The sequence below is a fragment of the Nerophis lumbriciformis genome, linkage group LG23, assembly GCF_033978685.3.
Source record: "Nerophis lumbriciformis linkage group LG23, RoL_Nlum_v2.1, whole genome shotgun sequence".
Classification (NCBI taxonomy): domain Eukaryota; kingdom Metazoa; phylum Chordata; class Actinopteri; order Syngnathiformes; family Syngnathidae; genus Nerophis; species Nerophis lumbriciformis.
In genome coordinates, this window is record NC_084570.2 from 33735906 (window position 1) to 33750493 (window position 14588).

At 36.3% G+C, this 14588-nt stretch overlaps 1 protein-coding gene across 1 annotated transcript in view; it reads left to right on the forward strand.

Annotated features, from left to right (window-relative positions):
- The first annotated feature begins 648 nt into the window (after positions 1-648).
- The window catches only part of quob (quattro b), a 102179-nt gene continuing 88239 nt past the window's right edge, over positions 649-14588 (forward strand). The window contains exon 1 of the mRNA XM_061985707.2: positions 649-906. Within this exon, the coding sequence (XP_061841691.1) occupies positions 904-906 (3 nt within the window). The 5' untranslated portion in view covers positions 649-903. The remainder of the gene's footprint in view (positions 907-14588) is intronic.

Here is a 14588-nt window from a genome sequence, read left to right on the forward strand (position 1 = left end):
TAGGATGTTCCAAATAAGTCTTTGATGAGCATTCCTCAACTCTCTCGGTCTTTTTTGCCACTTGTGCCAGCTTTTTTTTAAATTACAAATGAGCTAGTATTTGCAAAAAATAACGTTTTCCAGTTCGGACGTTAAGTATCTTGTCTTTGCAGTCTATTCAATTGAATATAAGTTGAAAATGATTTGCAAATCATTGTATTCTCTTTTTATTTACCATTTACACAATGTGACAACTTCACTGCTTTTTGGGGGGTTTGAAAACAACTCTGCATTCTTAACGCTATGAGCTTTGTTGTTTTTTTGTTTTTTTTAAATACACCACTTTTTCCAGACACAACAGGTATGTTTGCACAACGTATGGGTATCGCCGATGCCCGGATGGTAAAGAAAACATGTGGTATCGCCATCTGTGTTTGTGCACTTTGGGCGATATCATGTCTGAGAGCGTGTGATACGTGTGAATGTGGGAGAGAAGCAATTGAAAATCCTTCAGGGGGATTTCCTCCAAAAAGGTTTTTTCTTTTCTTTCCTCCTCCCCTTTCTCCAACAACCCCTCTCCCTCTCCCTCTCCCTCTCTCTCTCTCTCTCTCTCTCTCTCTCTCTCTCTCTCTCTCTCTCTCTCTCTCTCGCCCCCAACTTGCTCCAAACACCCCTAGGCATGAACAAGCCGAGGGACAAGAACAAGGCAACTTTTTGCCTTGCTTCTCTCCTGCAGTCGGGAGGAAGCCTGTGAGGAAACCAGGTGGCTTTTTGGTTAGCGTTCCACCAGGACTGCCATGTGGAAATAGTCCAGTAGGTGACATGTTGCCACAGTAAAACATGGCAGGTCTCTCAGTTGCAGGTCTTCTGTGGCGAGGATTATGACACAAGTTCCTGCCCCGTAGAGCAGAGACAGCAGTAAAGATGGTAAAGTATTCCTCTCTTTGTTGTTGGACAATTGCGAGGTCTTCACTGACCCAGTGGGAGAAAACTGTGGAGTGTCTGGTGTGGGCATGTTGGTCTCTTTGTCTTCTCAAGTGTTGGACTCAACTGCAGAGGTCCTCACATCCTACATTTAACCCTTTGGGAGCCTCCAAATGTGCTCCTGATAGCCAGAAAAATAGCTCATACTGTATATATTCATGTTTTCTTTCACTTCAACACCTGTATCTTCTGCAGGCCAGCTACTTTTTAATGTACCAAGTGGAGGGGATCATTCATATATATCATTTATATTGATCTATTTATGAAAGACAGGTTAACAAGTTAAGGTGTTTAATGATAATACAAGCATGTTTCTGTCATGAAGACAAGAATAAAAGTTGGTGTGATTGTGATGACTTGCATTGATTGGAATCAGACAATAAAAGTTGTTTTAGCATAATATACAAAACCCCAGATAATGTCTCCTAATATTTTGTGGTCCTTATACACACAGCATAATAATACCGTATGTTGAAGCACAGTACGTCTGACTATGGTAGTCGTAATGCTCCGACAATCAAGCAATGCGGCTTCGTAGCTTACCCAAGTCGTGCTAAAACATTTTGACATATTTTTGAGCGCCGTGTGTAAGGTTCTATATTCTCAAAACATCAACGTTTTGGTGTTGCTTGCTTGCGAGTACTTGCTAGCGTCATTTATTGAACCGGCGTCAACCTGCAGTTCACACGTATCTCTTGTGTATGACTGCCATCTACTGGTCACACTTATTACACCGTGTACCAAATAAAATTGCTTTGAGATCGCTAAGCACAACCAGAATTAGTACGTACATGAAGCACACCGGGTTATAAGATATAAGACTTTTGAGAAATTTAAAGGACTTTAAGTCCAAAAAATACGATAACTGAGTTATGAATTATGTTTTATTCTAATAGTGTTTTTTAGTCATTAATTTTTCTTCTTTTACTTTTTTACTTCGTTATTTTTGTGTGATTTTTGTCCTGGTCAAACTTCAGAGTTTGAACTACAAAAGCCAAAAGCAGTGAAGTTGTCACGTTGTGTAAATGGTAAATAAAAAGAGAATATAATGATTTGCAAATCCTTTTCAACTTATATTCAATTGATTGTATGATTGTGGTTGGTATGATTGTGATGACTTGCATTGATTGGAATCAGACAGTAGTGATGATAACGTCCACATTTGCAAATGGAGGAGAAAAAAATGTCCTCCTTGCTGTCCAATACCACATGAAAGTGCTTGCTTTTTGTTTGTCCAGCTTGCATACTCCTTTTTATGCACTTTACAATACATTGCCAGGCAAACTCCGTAGCTCGCTAGCTTGTGCGTGCCAGCTTTCTGAGACTCTTATTTTTGTTAGCACAGGCAGGATGGAGCAAGGGCTTTTATTGTGGAGTCAGGAACTTGTGCGGTCGGTCTTTAGAGTTTTGACGGCAGGTTGAAATAAAAAGTGTTTCTCGCCTTCCTGTCGGTCGTTTTTTCTTAATAATGATCTCACAAGACCCTCGGGTGCCATGAATGTCAATCAAGTGACCAAAGTCACGTCTTGGTAATGACTGATGATCCATCATTTTTAGGTCTATTTTTTTAATGCCTGGCTGGTGATGGACTGACACACCCTCCACCATCCACCGCCAGCTCGCCATCCATGTAATGGGCACCCCTGGTCTACATTAACTTCAGATCTATCTGTCGATATATAGTTTTTATTTGTTTATTTTAATGTTTTATGCCCTTTTTGTCAAAGAAAACATATGTTTTGTGCACCCACGCAGAATAATTTTGTAACCGCATGCACACAACTTTTATGTCACTACCAAGTCACCAACATTGTTTTTATGACATGTAAGCAACCGTGCGTCTAATATGAATATATGGTGGGGGTATCTAGTGGTCGAGGACTCAAATTACACCTCTAATAGGATTTGCTTGTCTTTTAAAGTGGAATGCTTGGAATAACTTGGTTTTCAAGAAAAAAGTATTGTAAACTAGAATTTGCAATTCCGATGGTAATTGCGCGTGAACGCCCGATGTGCGTCGATGAGCGCGGAATGGTTAAAAATGGTTGAGAAATGTGGACTGTGAAAACTTTCCAGGAAGAGGTAAAAAATAGGGCTCCGGACCACCTGGAATTCTGGGAATTTCTGGAATTCTTTTGAACTTGGAAAATGGTAGTTTGATTGTCCAAGGTGAGTGGAGTGTGTGGATGTTGGAACGGTTCGAATCGGATGATAAATGTGGGATATGGAGAGGTTTGTATATTGCCCATTTATTTTCAATGAGCGGAAATTCCTGGTAAATCCAAGAAAACCGGGTAATCTGGGAATTTTCGGAAGCGGAAAACATGCTGGCTTGAATGTCCAGGGTGAGTGGAGTGTGTGGATGTTGGAACGGTTCAAATCGGAGGAGAAATGTGGGATATGCATTATACTATAATATAGTATAATGCCCATTTATTGTCAATGGGGAGAAAATTCAGGGAAAAACGGGAATTTTGGGAAAGATAAAACATGTTTTGTGTTAGATATATGGGAAGAGTCGTGTGGGTGGATGGTTGAAAGGTCGGAATCGGGTGTAAAAATGGTGAAAAATTTGGAGAATTTAGGGCATTGTAAAACTAAGAATATTTGAATGGGAGTTTCCTGAAAATTTATGGAAAACCGGGAATCTTTGAAAATATTGATATTTGCACAATTGTCCTAGATGATGTGAATGGGTTGATGTTGGAATTTTTCAAAACGGTTGAAAAATGTTGACGTAGTAACAGTTGGAATTGAGAATGGGTATTTCGGAATTTCGAGAAAACCCGGAAATTGGAGCATTTGTTGTCCCAACTCAGAGGAATGTTTTGAAGGTGGAATGGTGAAACATGGTTGAGAAATGTTGACTGTGAACACTTTCCAGGAAGAGTTGAAAATAAGGCTCGGGACCACCTGGAATTCTGGGAATTTCTGGAATTTTTTTTAAAACTGGGAAAATGGTGTTGTGTATGTTTGAAAAATGGCCCATTCATTTTCAATGGGCAAAATGTCCCGGAAACGGGGAATTCTGGGTAATATGGGATATTTTCAAAATATTTATTTAGGGAGATCACGATTCCCGGTCGAGCCAAACGTTGTGATACTTGAACGATTCTGATCGGATGAAAGCGCGCCAAACTTTTGCAGCGGAATAATAATAAATAGACGATTGTTTGGTGTAGAATCTTGTATGTGGATACTTGGACATTCACACAATGATAATAATAATATGATTATTTTTTTGGGTGTAGAATCTTATATGTGGATTCTCTGACATTCACACAGTAATAATAATAATAATAAAAAGATGATTTTTAGTGTAGAATCTTATATGTTGATACTTGGACATTCACACAATAATAATAAGATGATTTTTTTGGGGTGTAGATCTTATATGTGGATTCTCTGACATTCACACAGTAATAATAATAATAAAAAGATGATTTTTGGTGTAGAATCATGTATGTGGATGCTTGGGCATTTCCACAATAATAATAATAATAAAAAGATGATTTTTGGTGTAGAATCTTATATATGGATGCTTGGACATTCACACAATAATAATAATAATAATAATAATAATAATAATACAAATATGATTTTTGGTGTATAATCTTATATGTGGATGCTTGGGCATTCACACAGTAATAATAATAATACAAGTATGATTTTTGGTGTAGAATCTTATATGAGGATTCTTGGGCATTCACACAATAATAATAATAATAAAAAGATGATTTTTGGTGTAGAATCTTATATATGGATGCTTGGACATTCACACAATAATAATAATAATAATAATAATAATAATAATAATAATAATAATAATAATAAAAATATTATTTTTGGTGTATAATCTTATATGTGGATGCTAGGGCATTCACACAGTAATAATAATAATAAAAATATGATTTTTGGTGTAGAATCTATGTGGATGCTTGGGCATTTCCATAATAAAAATAATAATAATAATACATATATGTTTATTTGGTGTAGAATTGTATATGTGGATGCTTGGACATTCACACAATAATAATAATAATAATAATAATAATAATACATATGATTTTTAGTGTAGAATCTTATATGTGGATGCTTGGGCATTTCTACAATATAATAATAATAATAATACATATATGTTTTTTGGTGTAGAATCGTATATGTGGATGCTTGGACATTCACACAATAATAATAGTAATAATAATAATAAAAAGATGATTTTTGGTGTAGAATCTTATATGTGGATGCTTGGAAATTCACACAATAATAATAATAAAATGATTTTTGGTGTAGAATCTTATATGTGGATGCTTGGGCATTTCCACAATAATAATAATAATAATACATATATAATTTTTTGGTGTAGAATCGTATATGTGGATGCTTGGACATTCACACAACAATAAAAATAAAAATAATAATAATAATACAAATATGATTTTTTGTGTCGAATCTTATGTGGATGCTTGGGCATTCAAACAACAATAATAATAATAATAATAACAATATGATTTTTGGTGTAGAATCTTATATGTGGATACTTGGACAGTCACACAATAATAATATTACTAATACTAAAAATATGATTTTTTTGTCTAGAATATAATATGTGGATGCTTTGGCATTCACACAATAATAATAATAATAATAATACTACCGGTAATAATAGAAATATGATTTTTTTTTTAATATGTGGATTCTCTGACATTCACACAGTAATAATAATAAAAATATGATTTTTGGTGTAGAATCTTATATGTGGATGGTTGGACATTCCCACATAGAACAGGTTTACAGTATATTGAAAATGGCGATTATAAAAGGTCAGTGGGGGACAAAAGAGTCCCGGGGAACTCCAGTGTACACTCACTCAATTGCTGGTGCTAAAAATAACTTAGCAAAGAACAGACGATGCAAATTTAGAGATTAATACTTTATTAATCATCTTCAAAAGCGATATAAAAACACCCACAAAGGTCCCAGGTCTCCCCTCAGGGTTTTACACACAAACATGAAGCCTGTGCTGCACAGAAGTGGTATGTCACTTTACACACCACACACCTTTTGTTGTCCTGGTAGCACGGTGGGTGGATTCCCACAACATGCTGGAGTGTGAGAACGCTGACAAAGACCACGGCACAGACTCTCTTGTTAAGCTTCTTCACTTTTTTAAAGGCTTCAATTCATGCAGACGGACCAAATTCTTCACTGAGTGGAGAGAGGTTTTTGTGTGTGTGTGTGTGTGTGTGTGTGTGTGTGTGTGTGTGTGTGTGTGTGTGTGTGTGCGTGCCTCCAAGCTTTGCGGTTCAACAGTTCATACAGCAGAGGATGAGAAGGATCTTGTTCCAAACATCATGCTGCAAATTAAAAACTGCAGTTTAGTTCAAGTGACCACCTGTGTAGTATAGAAGCACACCTGCAGGGATTATTCACCATGATCAACCCTTCCTGAAAATCAAGTTAATGAACTGGCAGTTTGGAATAAACTAACTACACGAAAACAACAAAATGGGACATTCCCTGCATAACGAGACTAAAACCTTCTAGGTCAACACAGTCCTAACACAGACTCATCATCTGTAGGCAACATTTTAAGGGGGAAATTCACAATCTTTATGTGAGACAAGCAAACATATGGTTTTCTTTTCTATTTATATTAAGGTTGTACAGTATACCGGTACTAGTATAGTATCGCGGTACTAATGAATCAAAAACTATACTACTATACTCTGTTTGAAAAGTACCGCTTCTGTCTATCTGTGTTGGCCCTGCGATAAGGTGGCGACTTGTCCAGGGTGTACCCCGCCTTCCGCCCGAATGCAGCTGGGATAGTCTCCCGCCACCCCGAAAGGGACAGGCGGTAGAAAATGGATAGATGGGGCATGACAGCGCTCCATCGTCACGTCGTGACATTGCCGGCTTTATGAGCAGAGGAGCATGTTCGGCAGCGCACACACACAGAGTACTTACAAGCAGACACAGTGTGTAGACAGAAAAGGGAGAATGGACGCATTTTGGTGTAACAAGTAAAGATAAAGGTGAAATTATAACACTGAAACACCCTCAGGAAGAGGTGCTTTAAGACATGACTAGCTAACTAGCGGCTAACGTCCATCCGCAGTCGGCAGTGTTTTAGCTACTTCTAAATCACTAATCCTCGTCTCCATGGCGACAAATAAAGTAAGGTTCTTCCAAGTAGCATTATCACTGGAGGAGGAGGAATAGCTAAACATGCTACACTACACACCGTAGGAGGATACAATAGCTCACCGGCGTCACAATGTAAACAAATGCCATGGGTGGATCTACACCTTACATCCACTGTAATGATACCAAGTACAAGAGTGTATCTACATCGATACTACTATGATTATATCAATATTTTTTATCATCACACAATCTTTTTTCCTTTTTAAAAAATGCATATTAAGTTTATAAACTCAGAAAATACGTCCCTGGACACATGAGGACTTTGAATATGACCAATGTATGATCCTGTAACTACTTGGTATCGGATCGATACCTAAATGTGTGGTATCATCCAAAACGAATGTCAAGTGTCAAAGAAGAGAAGAATAAGTGATTATTACATTTTAACAGAAGTGTAGATAGAACATGTTAAAACAGAAAATAAGCAGATATTAACAGTAAATGAACAAGTAGATTAATAATACATTTTTACAGTTTGTCCCTCATAATGTTGACAAAATAATAGAATGCTAAATGACACAATATGTTACTGCATACGTCAGCAGACTAATTAGGAGTCTTTGTTTGTTTACTTACTACTAAAAGACAAGTTGTCTAGTATGTTCACTATTTTATTTAAGGACTAAATTACAATAATAAACATATGTTTCATGTACCCTAAGATGTTTTGTTCAAATAAAGACAATAATGAAATTTTTTTTGGTCCCCTTTATTTGGGAATGCTTTGAAATACATTTTGGTACCAGTACCAAAATATTGGTATCGGGACAACTCTAGTCCCAATACAGAAAGGTGTATACAAGATCTGTGCAAGCATGGAAGGTAAATGCTAGTCAGAGGTTGTTTCATAAAGTGATGGTTTCCTTGTGAAGTGTTGTTGTCACTGCACTCTCTTTCCTTCACGTGTGCAGTGGTACTGGTTTGACCAGCTTTTACAACTGTTTGTCGTCACTGTTGATTTACACTGACCACAACCCAGTGAGCTTGCAGTATGTGCACCATGTTGGGTCAAGTAACTACACTAGTAAAAAAAATATATATATATAATACAGGGTTTCTGCAGCTCATTAAAAAAGCATTACAAGTCTTTACATGGATTTTGCGAAAAAATGAAGGCCTTAAATGTCATTAAAAAAGTATTAGCTGCAATGTTCAGAGACATGACTAAGTTTCATACAATTGCAATTGGCAACACAAAAACAACAAAACAAACCACCTGATATAGTTTTTAGGGAAACAAAGACTGCACTTTGAGATTTATTGAAGTGCACTTTTTGCTTTATTTTGCAATTACTATTGACTTCCCAATTACAATAGTTATAAAAATAAAACAGTGATGAAAAATAGGTTTATTGTGTTGCATTATTATTATTATATGTTATGATTACATTACACAGTCGAGGTCAACTTTTCAACAATAGCATTGTCAACTGTTTACAATTGTGTCTACACAGACAATTGTATGCTTTGGATTACATATAATAACTATCTGCATGCAGTCTCAAGACTTAAAATTGTTATTAGTCGCATTAAAAAAAAGCATCAAATTAGAAACCTTGTGATATGTTGGCAGACGTACTTTTGTTCAGCCATCTAATGCCCGTGTCCTAGTCTTGTGAAATATTCAAAGTGCGTCCAAAGCTAATGCAAATCATGAAGACTTGTATTTTCTTTGCAAAGCATTCATGTAAAGTGGTGACTATGCTACTCAGTGCCTTCATCATTTCTCCTGTCAACGGCCAAACGATGGACTGGGGTTGTACGATACCAATATTTTGGTACCGGTACCAACATGTATTTCGATACTTTTCTAAATAAAGGGGACCACCAAAAATTTTCATTATTGTCTTTATTTGAACAAAAAATCTTAGGGTACATGAAACATATGTGTATTATTGTAATTTAGTCCTTAAATACAATAGTGAACATACTAGACAACTTGTCTTTTAGTAGTAAGTAAACAAACAAAGACTCCTAATTAATCTGCTGACGTATGCAGTAACATATTGTGTCATTTATCTACCTATTATTTTGTCTACATTATGAGGGACAAACTGTAAAAATGTATTATTAATCTACAGTACTTGTTCATTTACTGTTAATATCTGCTTATTTTCTGTTTCAACATGTTCTATCTACACTTCTGTTAAAATGTAATAATCACTTATTCTTCTCTTCTTTGATACTTTACATTAGTTTTGGATGATACCACACATTTAGGTATCAATCCGATACCAAGTAGTTACAGGATCATACATTGGTCATATTCAAAGTCCTCATGTGTCCAGGGACGTATTTACTGACTTTATAAACATAATAATAATTTTAAAAAAAGGAAAAAAGATTTTGTGATGCTAAAAAATATTGATGTAATCATAGTAGTATCGACTAGATATGCTCCTGTACTTGGTATCATTACAGTGGATGACAGGTGTAGATCCACCCATGGCGTTTGTTTACATTGTGACGCCGGTGAGCTATTGTATCCTCCTACGGTGTGTAGTGAAGCATATTTAGCTATTCCTCCTCCTCCAGTGATAATAGTACATGTAAGAAATGTACTTTATTTGTTGCCCTGGAGGCGAGGATTAGTGATTTAGAAGTAGCTAAAACACTGCCGACTGCGGCTGGACGTTAATCGCTAGCTAGTTAGCCATTTCTAAAAAAAAAGTTTCAGTGTTATAACTTCACCTTTATCTTTACTTTTTACACCAAAATGTGTCCATTCTCCCTTTTCTGTCTACACACTGTGTCTGCTTGTAAGTACTCCGTGTGTGTGCGCTGGCGAACCTGCTCCTCTGCTCGTAAAACCAGCAATGCCCGTTAAAATAACGAGGGGGGCGAGGGGAAACCGGTACTTTTTAGAGGCGGTATGGTACCGAATATGATTAATTAGTATTGCGGTACTATACTAGTACTGGTATAGTGTATATTTAAATGTTTAATGTTGTGTCAAAGTAAAGTAAAACAAGATGAAAAAGCACACTTTTATACATTACAATACTGTATTCATAGGTGTTCATTTCTCTGGGGAGTGAAGTGAATGTTCCAGTAGCTTCCTTCCAGTCATCACCTCTTCACTCATCATCTCAGCTCCCTTTGGCAGAAAACATCACTTCCTCGCAACTCTTTTGATTTCTGCCAAAACTCCTGCTAGAAGCATCTGCCGGGTGCTGTTGACAAAGCACGTACCTTGTGCAGCTGGATTCATTTTGAAAACAAACGCGGTGCGTGGGCGATCATTTCTCTGTGTTTATTGTCTCCGTCGCAGCAAAGTGGGTCAAGTGCTGTTTGCAAAACACAGCCGTCGCCAAGTGAATGGACGATGGCGGGTGTCGACGGAGCCAACGACTCTCAAAGAGTGCGTCTGAACGTTGCTATTTGGAGACAAACACCACACGCTGTACTTTGGATCTTTTTAGCCTTTGAATAAATGAGTGTTTGCTTAAAGAGGAGCTGCACTTTTTTGGGGCATTTTGCCCATTATGAGAGACAAGAAGACAAAGGTTTTAACTTTTTTGCATTCTCACATTTAAAAATCGGCTTGATCCAGGTTGCCAGCAATGAAGCTAATTAGAATAATCAATTTCACCTCTAAATCACTTTAAAAATGCATTGAAAAAGCGTCAACAATACTTCAAAATAATTCATTTTACCTCGAAATCACTTTAAAAATGCATCCAAAAAGCGTCAACAATAATTCATGCATTTGTGATGTATCATGTTGTATGCATGCATGTGTGATGTATCACACATGCATTACAATAGCTCACCGGTGTCACAATGTAAACAAATGCCATGGGTGGATCTACACCTGACATCCACTGTAATGATACCAAGTACAGGAGCGTATCTAGTTGATACTACTATGATTACATCGACATTTTTTAGCATCACAACATTTCCTTTCGTTTTTTTAACATTTATATTATGTTTATAAACTCAGTAAATACGTCCCAGGACACATTAGGACTTTGAATATGACCAATGTATGATCCTGTTACTACTTGGTATCGGATCGATACCTAAATGTGTGGTATCATCCAAAGCTAATGTAAAGTATCAAAGAAGAGAAGAAAAAGTGATTATTACATTTTAACAGAAGTGTAGATAGAACATGTTAAAACAGAAAATAAGCAGATATTAACAGTAAATGAACAAGTAGATTAATAATCCATTTTTACAGTTTGTCCCTCATAATGTAGACAAAATAATAGAATGATAAACTACACAATATGTTACTGCATACGTCAGCAGACTAATTAGGAGTCTTTGTTTGTTTACTTACTACTAAAACTAAAAGACAAGTTGTCTAGTATGTTCACTAATTTATTTAAGGACTAAATTACAATAATAAACGTATGTTTCATGTACCTAAGATTTTTTGTTCAAATAAAGACAATAATGCCATTTTTTGGTGGTCCCCTTTATTTAGAAAAGTATTTAAATACATTTTGATACCGGAACCAGTACCAACATATTGGTATGGAGACAACAGTAACTTCTGCAAAAGCAAAGCCAGTGAATGATAATGTCTTTGGAGCAATGCCGTGGTTTTGTTTGGGACAACATCCCTGCAGAACTGATTTGCATTAGTACATTTCCACTGAAGCCAAACAAATGCACACGCGGTTTGTTTGAAGCCGTGGAATTTCTGGATGCTTACGCAAGATCTGTGCACGATTCAAGCGTAGACCAGATGCGAACCAACACATGCCGAACCAGCAAAGCCCTTGAGTCTTGAGTCTTGAGTCTTGACGGAGTTCATGAGTTCATTTTTTTGAGTCTTGTTTAAATGCAAAGCTAAGACATGCATGATTGGCACTGCAAGCCCAGACTTTGTTGTGTTGCTGGTCTGTAGGAAGGGAATGTCGGGAATTCCAACAGGGAATTGGTGTTGACTTTAGAGGCGTAACATAGGTGGGACAACGTTTGTGTAAAAGGCTGTAAGGCCTGACACACAGTACAGGCCAAAAGATTGGAAACACCTTCTCCTCATTCAACGGGTTTTCTTTATTTTCATGACTATTTACATTGTAAAAATAACTGAAAACAGGTTTTATGTTCTGGTTTCTTCAAAATATCCACCCTTCGCTCTGATTACTGCTTCGCACACTCTTGGCATTCTCTCCATGAGCTTTACAGAGGTCGTCACCTAAAGTTAAAGTAGCAATGATTGTCACACACACACTAGGTGTGGTGAAATTTGTCCTCTGCATTTGATCCATCCCCATGTTCACCCCCTGGGAGGTGAGGGGAGCAATGAGCAGCAGCGGTGGGCGTGCCCGTGGAATAATTTTCTGGTGATTTAACCCCCAATTCCAACCCTTGATGCTGAGTGCCAAGCAGGGAGGTAATGGGTCCCATTTTTTATAGTCTTTGGTATGACTCGGTTTGAACTCACGACCTACCGATCTCAGGGCGGACACTCTAATGCTAGAAGATCATCGATTGCTTGAAGAAACTCGAACATAAAACATGTTTTCAGTTATTTTTTTGTTAAGTACATAAATCCACATGTGTTCATTCGTAGTTTTGATGTGACAATCTACAATGTAAATAAATAGTCATGGAAATAAAGGAAACACATATTTCTGTTTTAAACATAAAACAGCCGGAAAAAGTTGTCTTCTCTTATATTCGGGCTTGTTCTTGCAAGCCAAATAAAGTTTTCTGCACGTGAGTCAGAATTTTTCTTCCTGTCACACACCAGTGACCTGGGTGCGTCTCAAACGTCGGGCAAGTTAACATCCAGCAGTGGAGGAGTCAGAAAACTAATTTTAAGAGAACAATGAAGACTGAAATGTGATGTTAATAAATGACATATTTCATGTGTACGGTATACCAGTACTAAAATAGTACAGCGGTACTAATGTATTAAAAAAAGGTACTATACTGTTTTTTTGTTTTGTTTTTTTCAGCTGTTCTCATGACATACCGATTTTGTTTGTACTTTTTTCTTACTTTTTTTCTGTCCCATGTACAAATAAAGTATAAATAATGATAATAACATGATTGTGTAACAGCGTAATCTAGTGTGTCAAAATTGTACAAAACAACTTTTTTATTTATTTGTTTTCAAATTGATTACTTCATAAGTTGGTATTATTTTCTTTTCTTAATTACCTAACTATTTTAAGTATATTTCATTTTCATTTTGGGAGCTTGTAATATTTTAGATCAGGGGTGTCTGACTTTTTTTTATTTAAAAAAGAAAAAAGAAAAAGATACAATATATGTTTAAAGACAAAACGTTGTGTTATAGCTGATTAAGTATATAATTATTTATTATTGTTATAATTTTTTCAGCTTTTTCTAATTTTTTGCTCCTTATCCTTACATTTTTACTGTTTTTTTCTGTCCCATGTAAGAACAGACAATAAATAATAATAATAATATAATATAATGTGTATCTAATGTGTATAATTTAGTGTGTCAAAAATGTTGCCTGTACGAAATGATTATTGTTAAGTTACATATTTATTTATTTTCAAATTGATTACTTCATAAGTTGGTATTTCATTTTCTTGATTAACTAACTAACTAAACTTTGTTTATATTTTAAGTATATTTTAGATCAGGGGTGTCTGACTTTTTTTTTTTTTTAATGCTAAAAAATAGATACAATATATGTTTAAAGACATTGTTGTGTTATAGCCGATTAAGTATATTATTATTGATTATTGTTAGTTATTATTTTTTCAGCTTTTTCTCATTACATTCCGATTATTTGCTCGTTTTTCTTACATTTTGACTGTTGTTTTTATGCTAAAAATAGAATTATATTATTATTATTTTATCAACACACAACTTTTTCAGTTTCAGCAGACACATTAGGTATATTTGCACAGTGTTGGTATCGGATCGGAAAGAATATCAGTGGTATCGCATATCACTAGCGCTGTCCATTATTTCCAGCAAACTGCATTGGGAGTTGATGAACCCCTCCTCTTCCTCTGAATGGGGCCATATGGATCATTTCCTTCCTGTATAAATAAGACATATATGATAACTACTTCAACATAGAACTTTTTCCATCCTGGTACTTTCAATGATATTTATCCAAACACAGGTCTTGAAAGAGTGGGCTTGTCCGATATTTGAGAAGACTACATGAAAAAAAGCAGGCAGATAAACGTTAGATCCATTCTTTCGGCACCGCTGAGGCAATTGGGCAGGATCTCAGTGTGAAAGAGGCAACAGTCTTGGACGGACTCTTTATCGCGTAGAAGGATTGAAGTTGTCATCTGTGAAGGAGCGCCTGTCTGTTGATGTTATTAACAAGAGTGGAACACACACACACTGGCCACTGACACTTCCTCACAGGCGGCACTCGTGCACGTAGGAACCAGCAGGGGAGGAAGAGTAATGTCTTTAAGTGAACATGTGGATTGAGACTGGGATTAATCACAGTA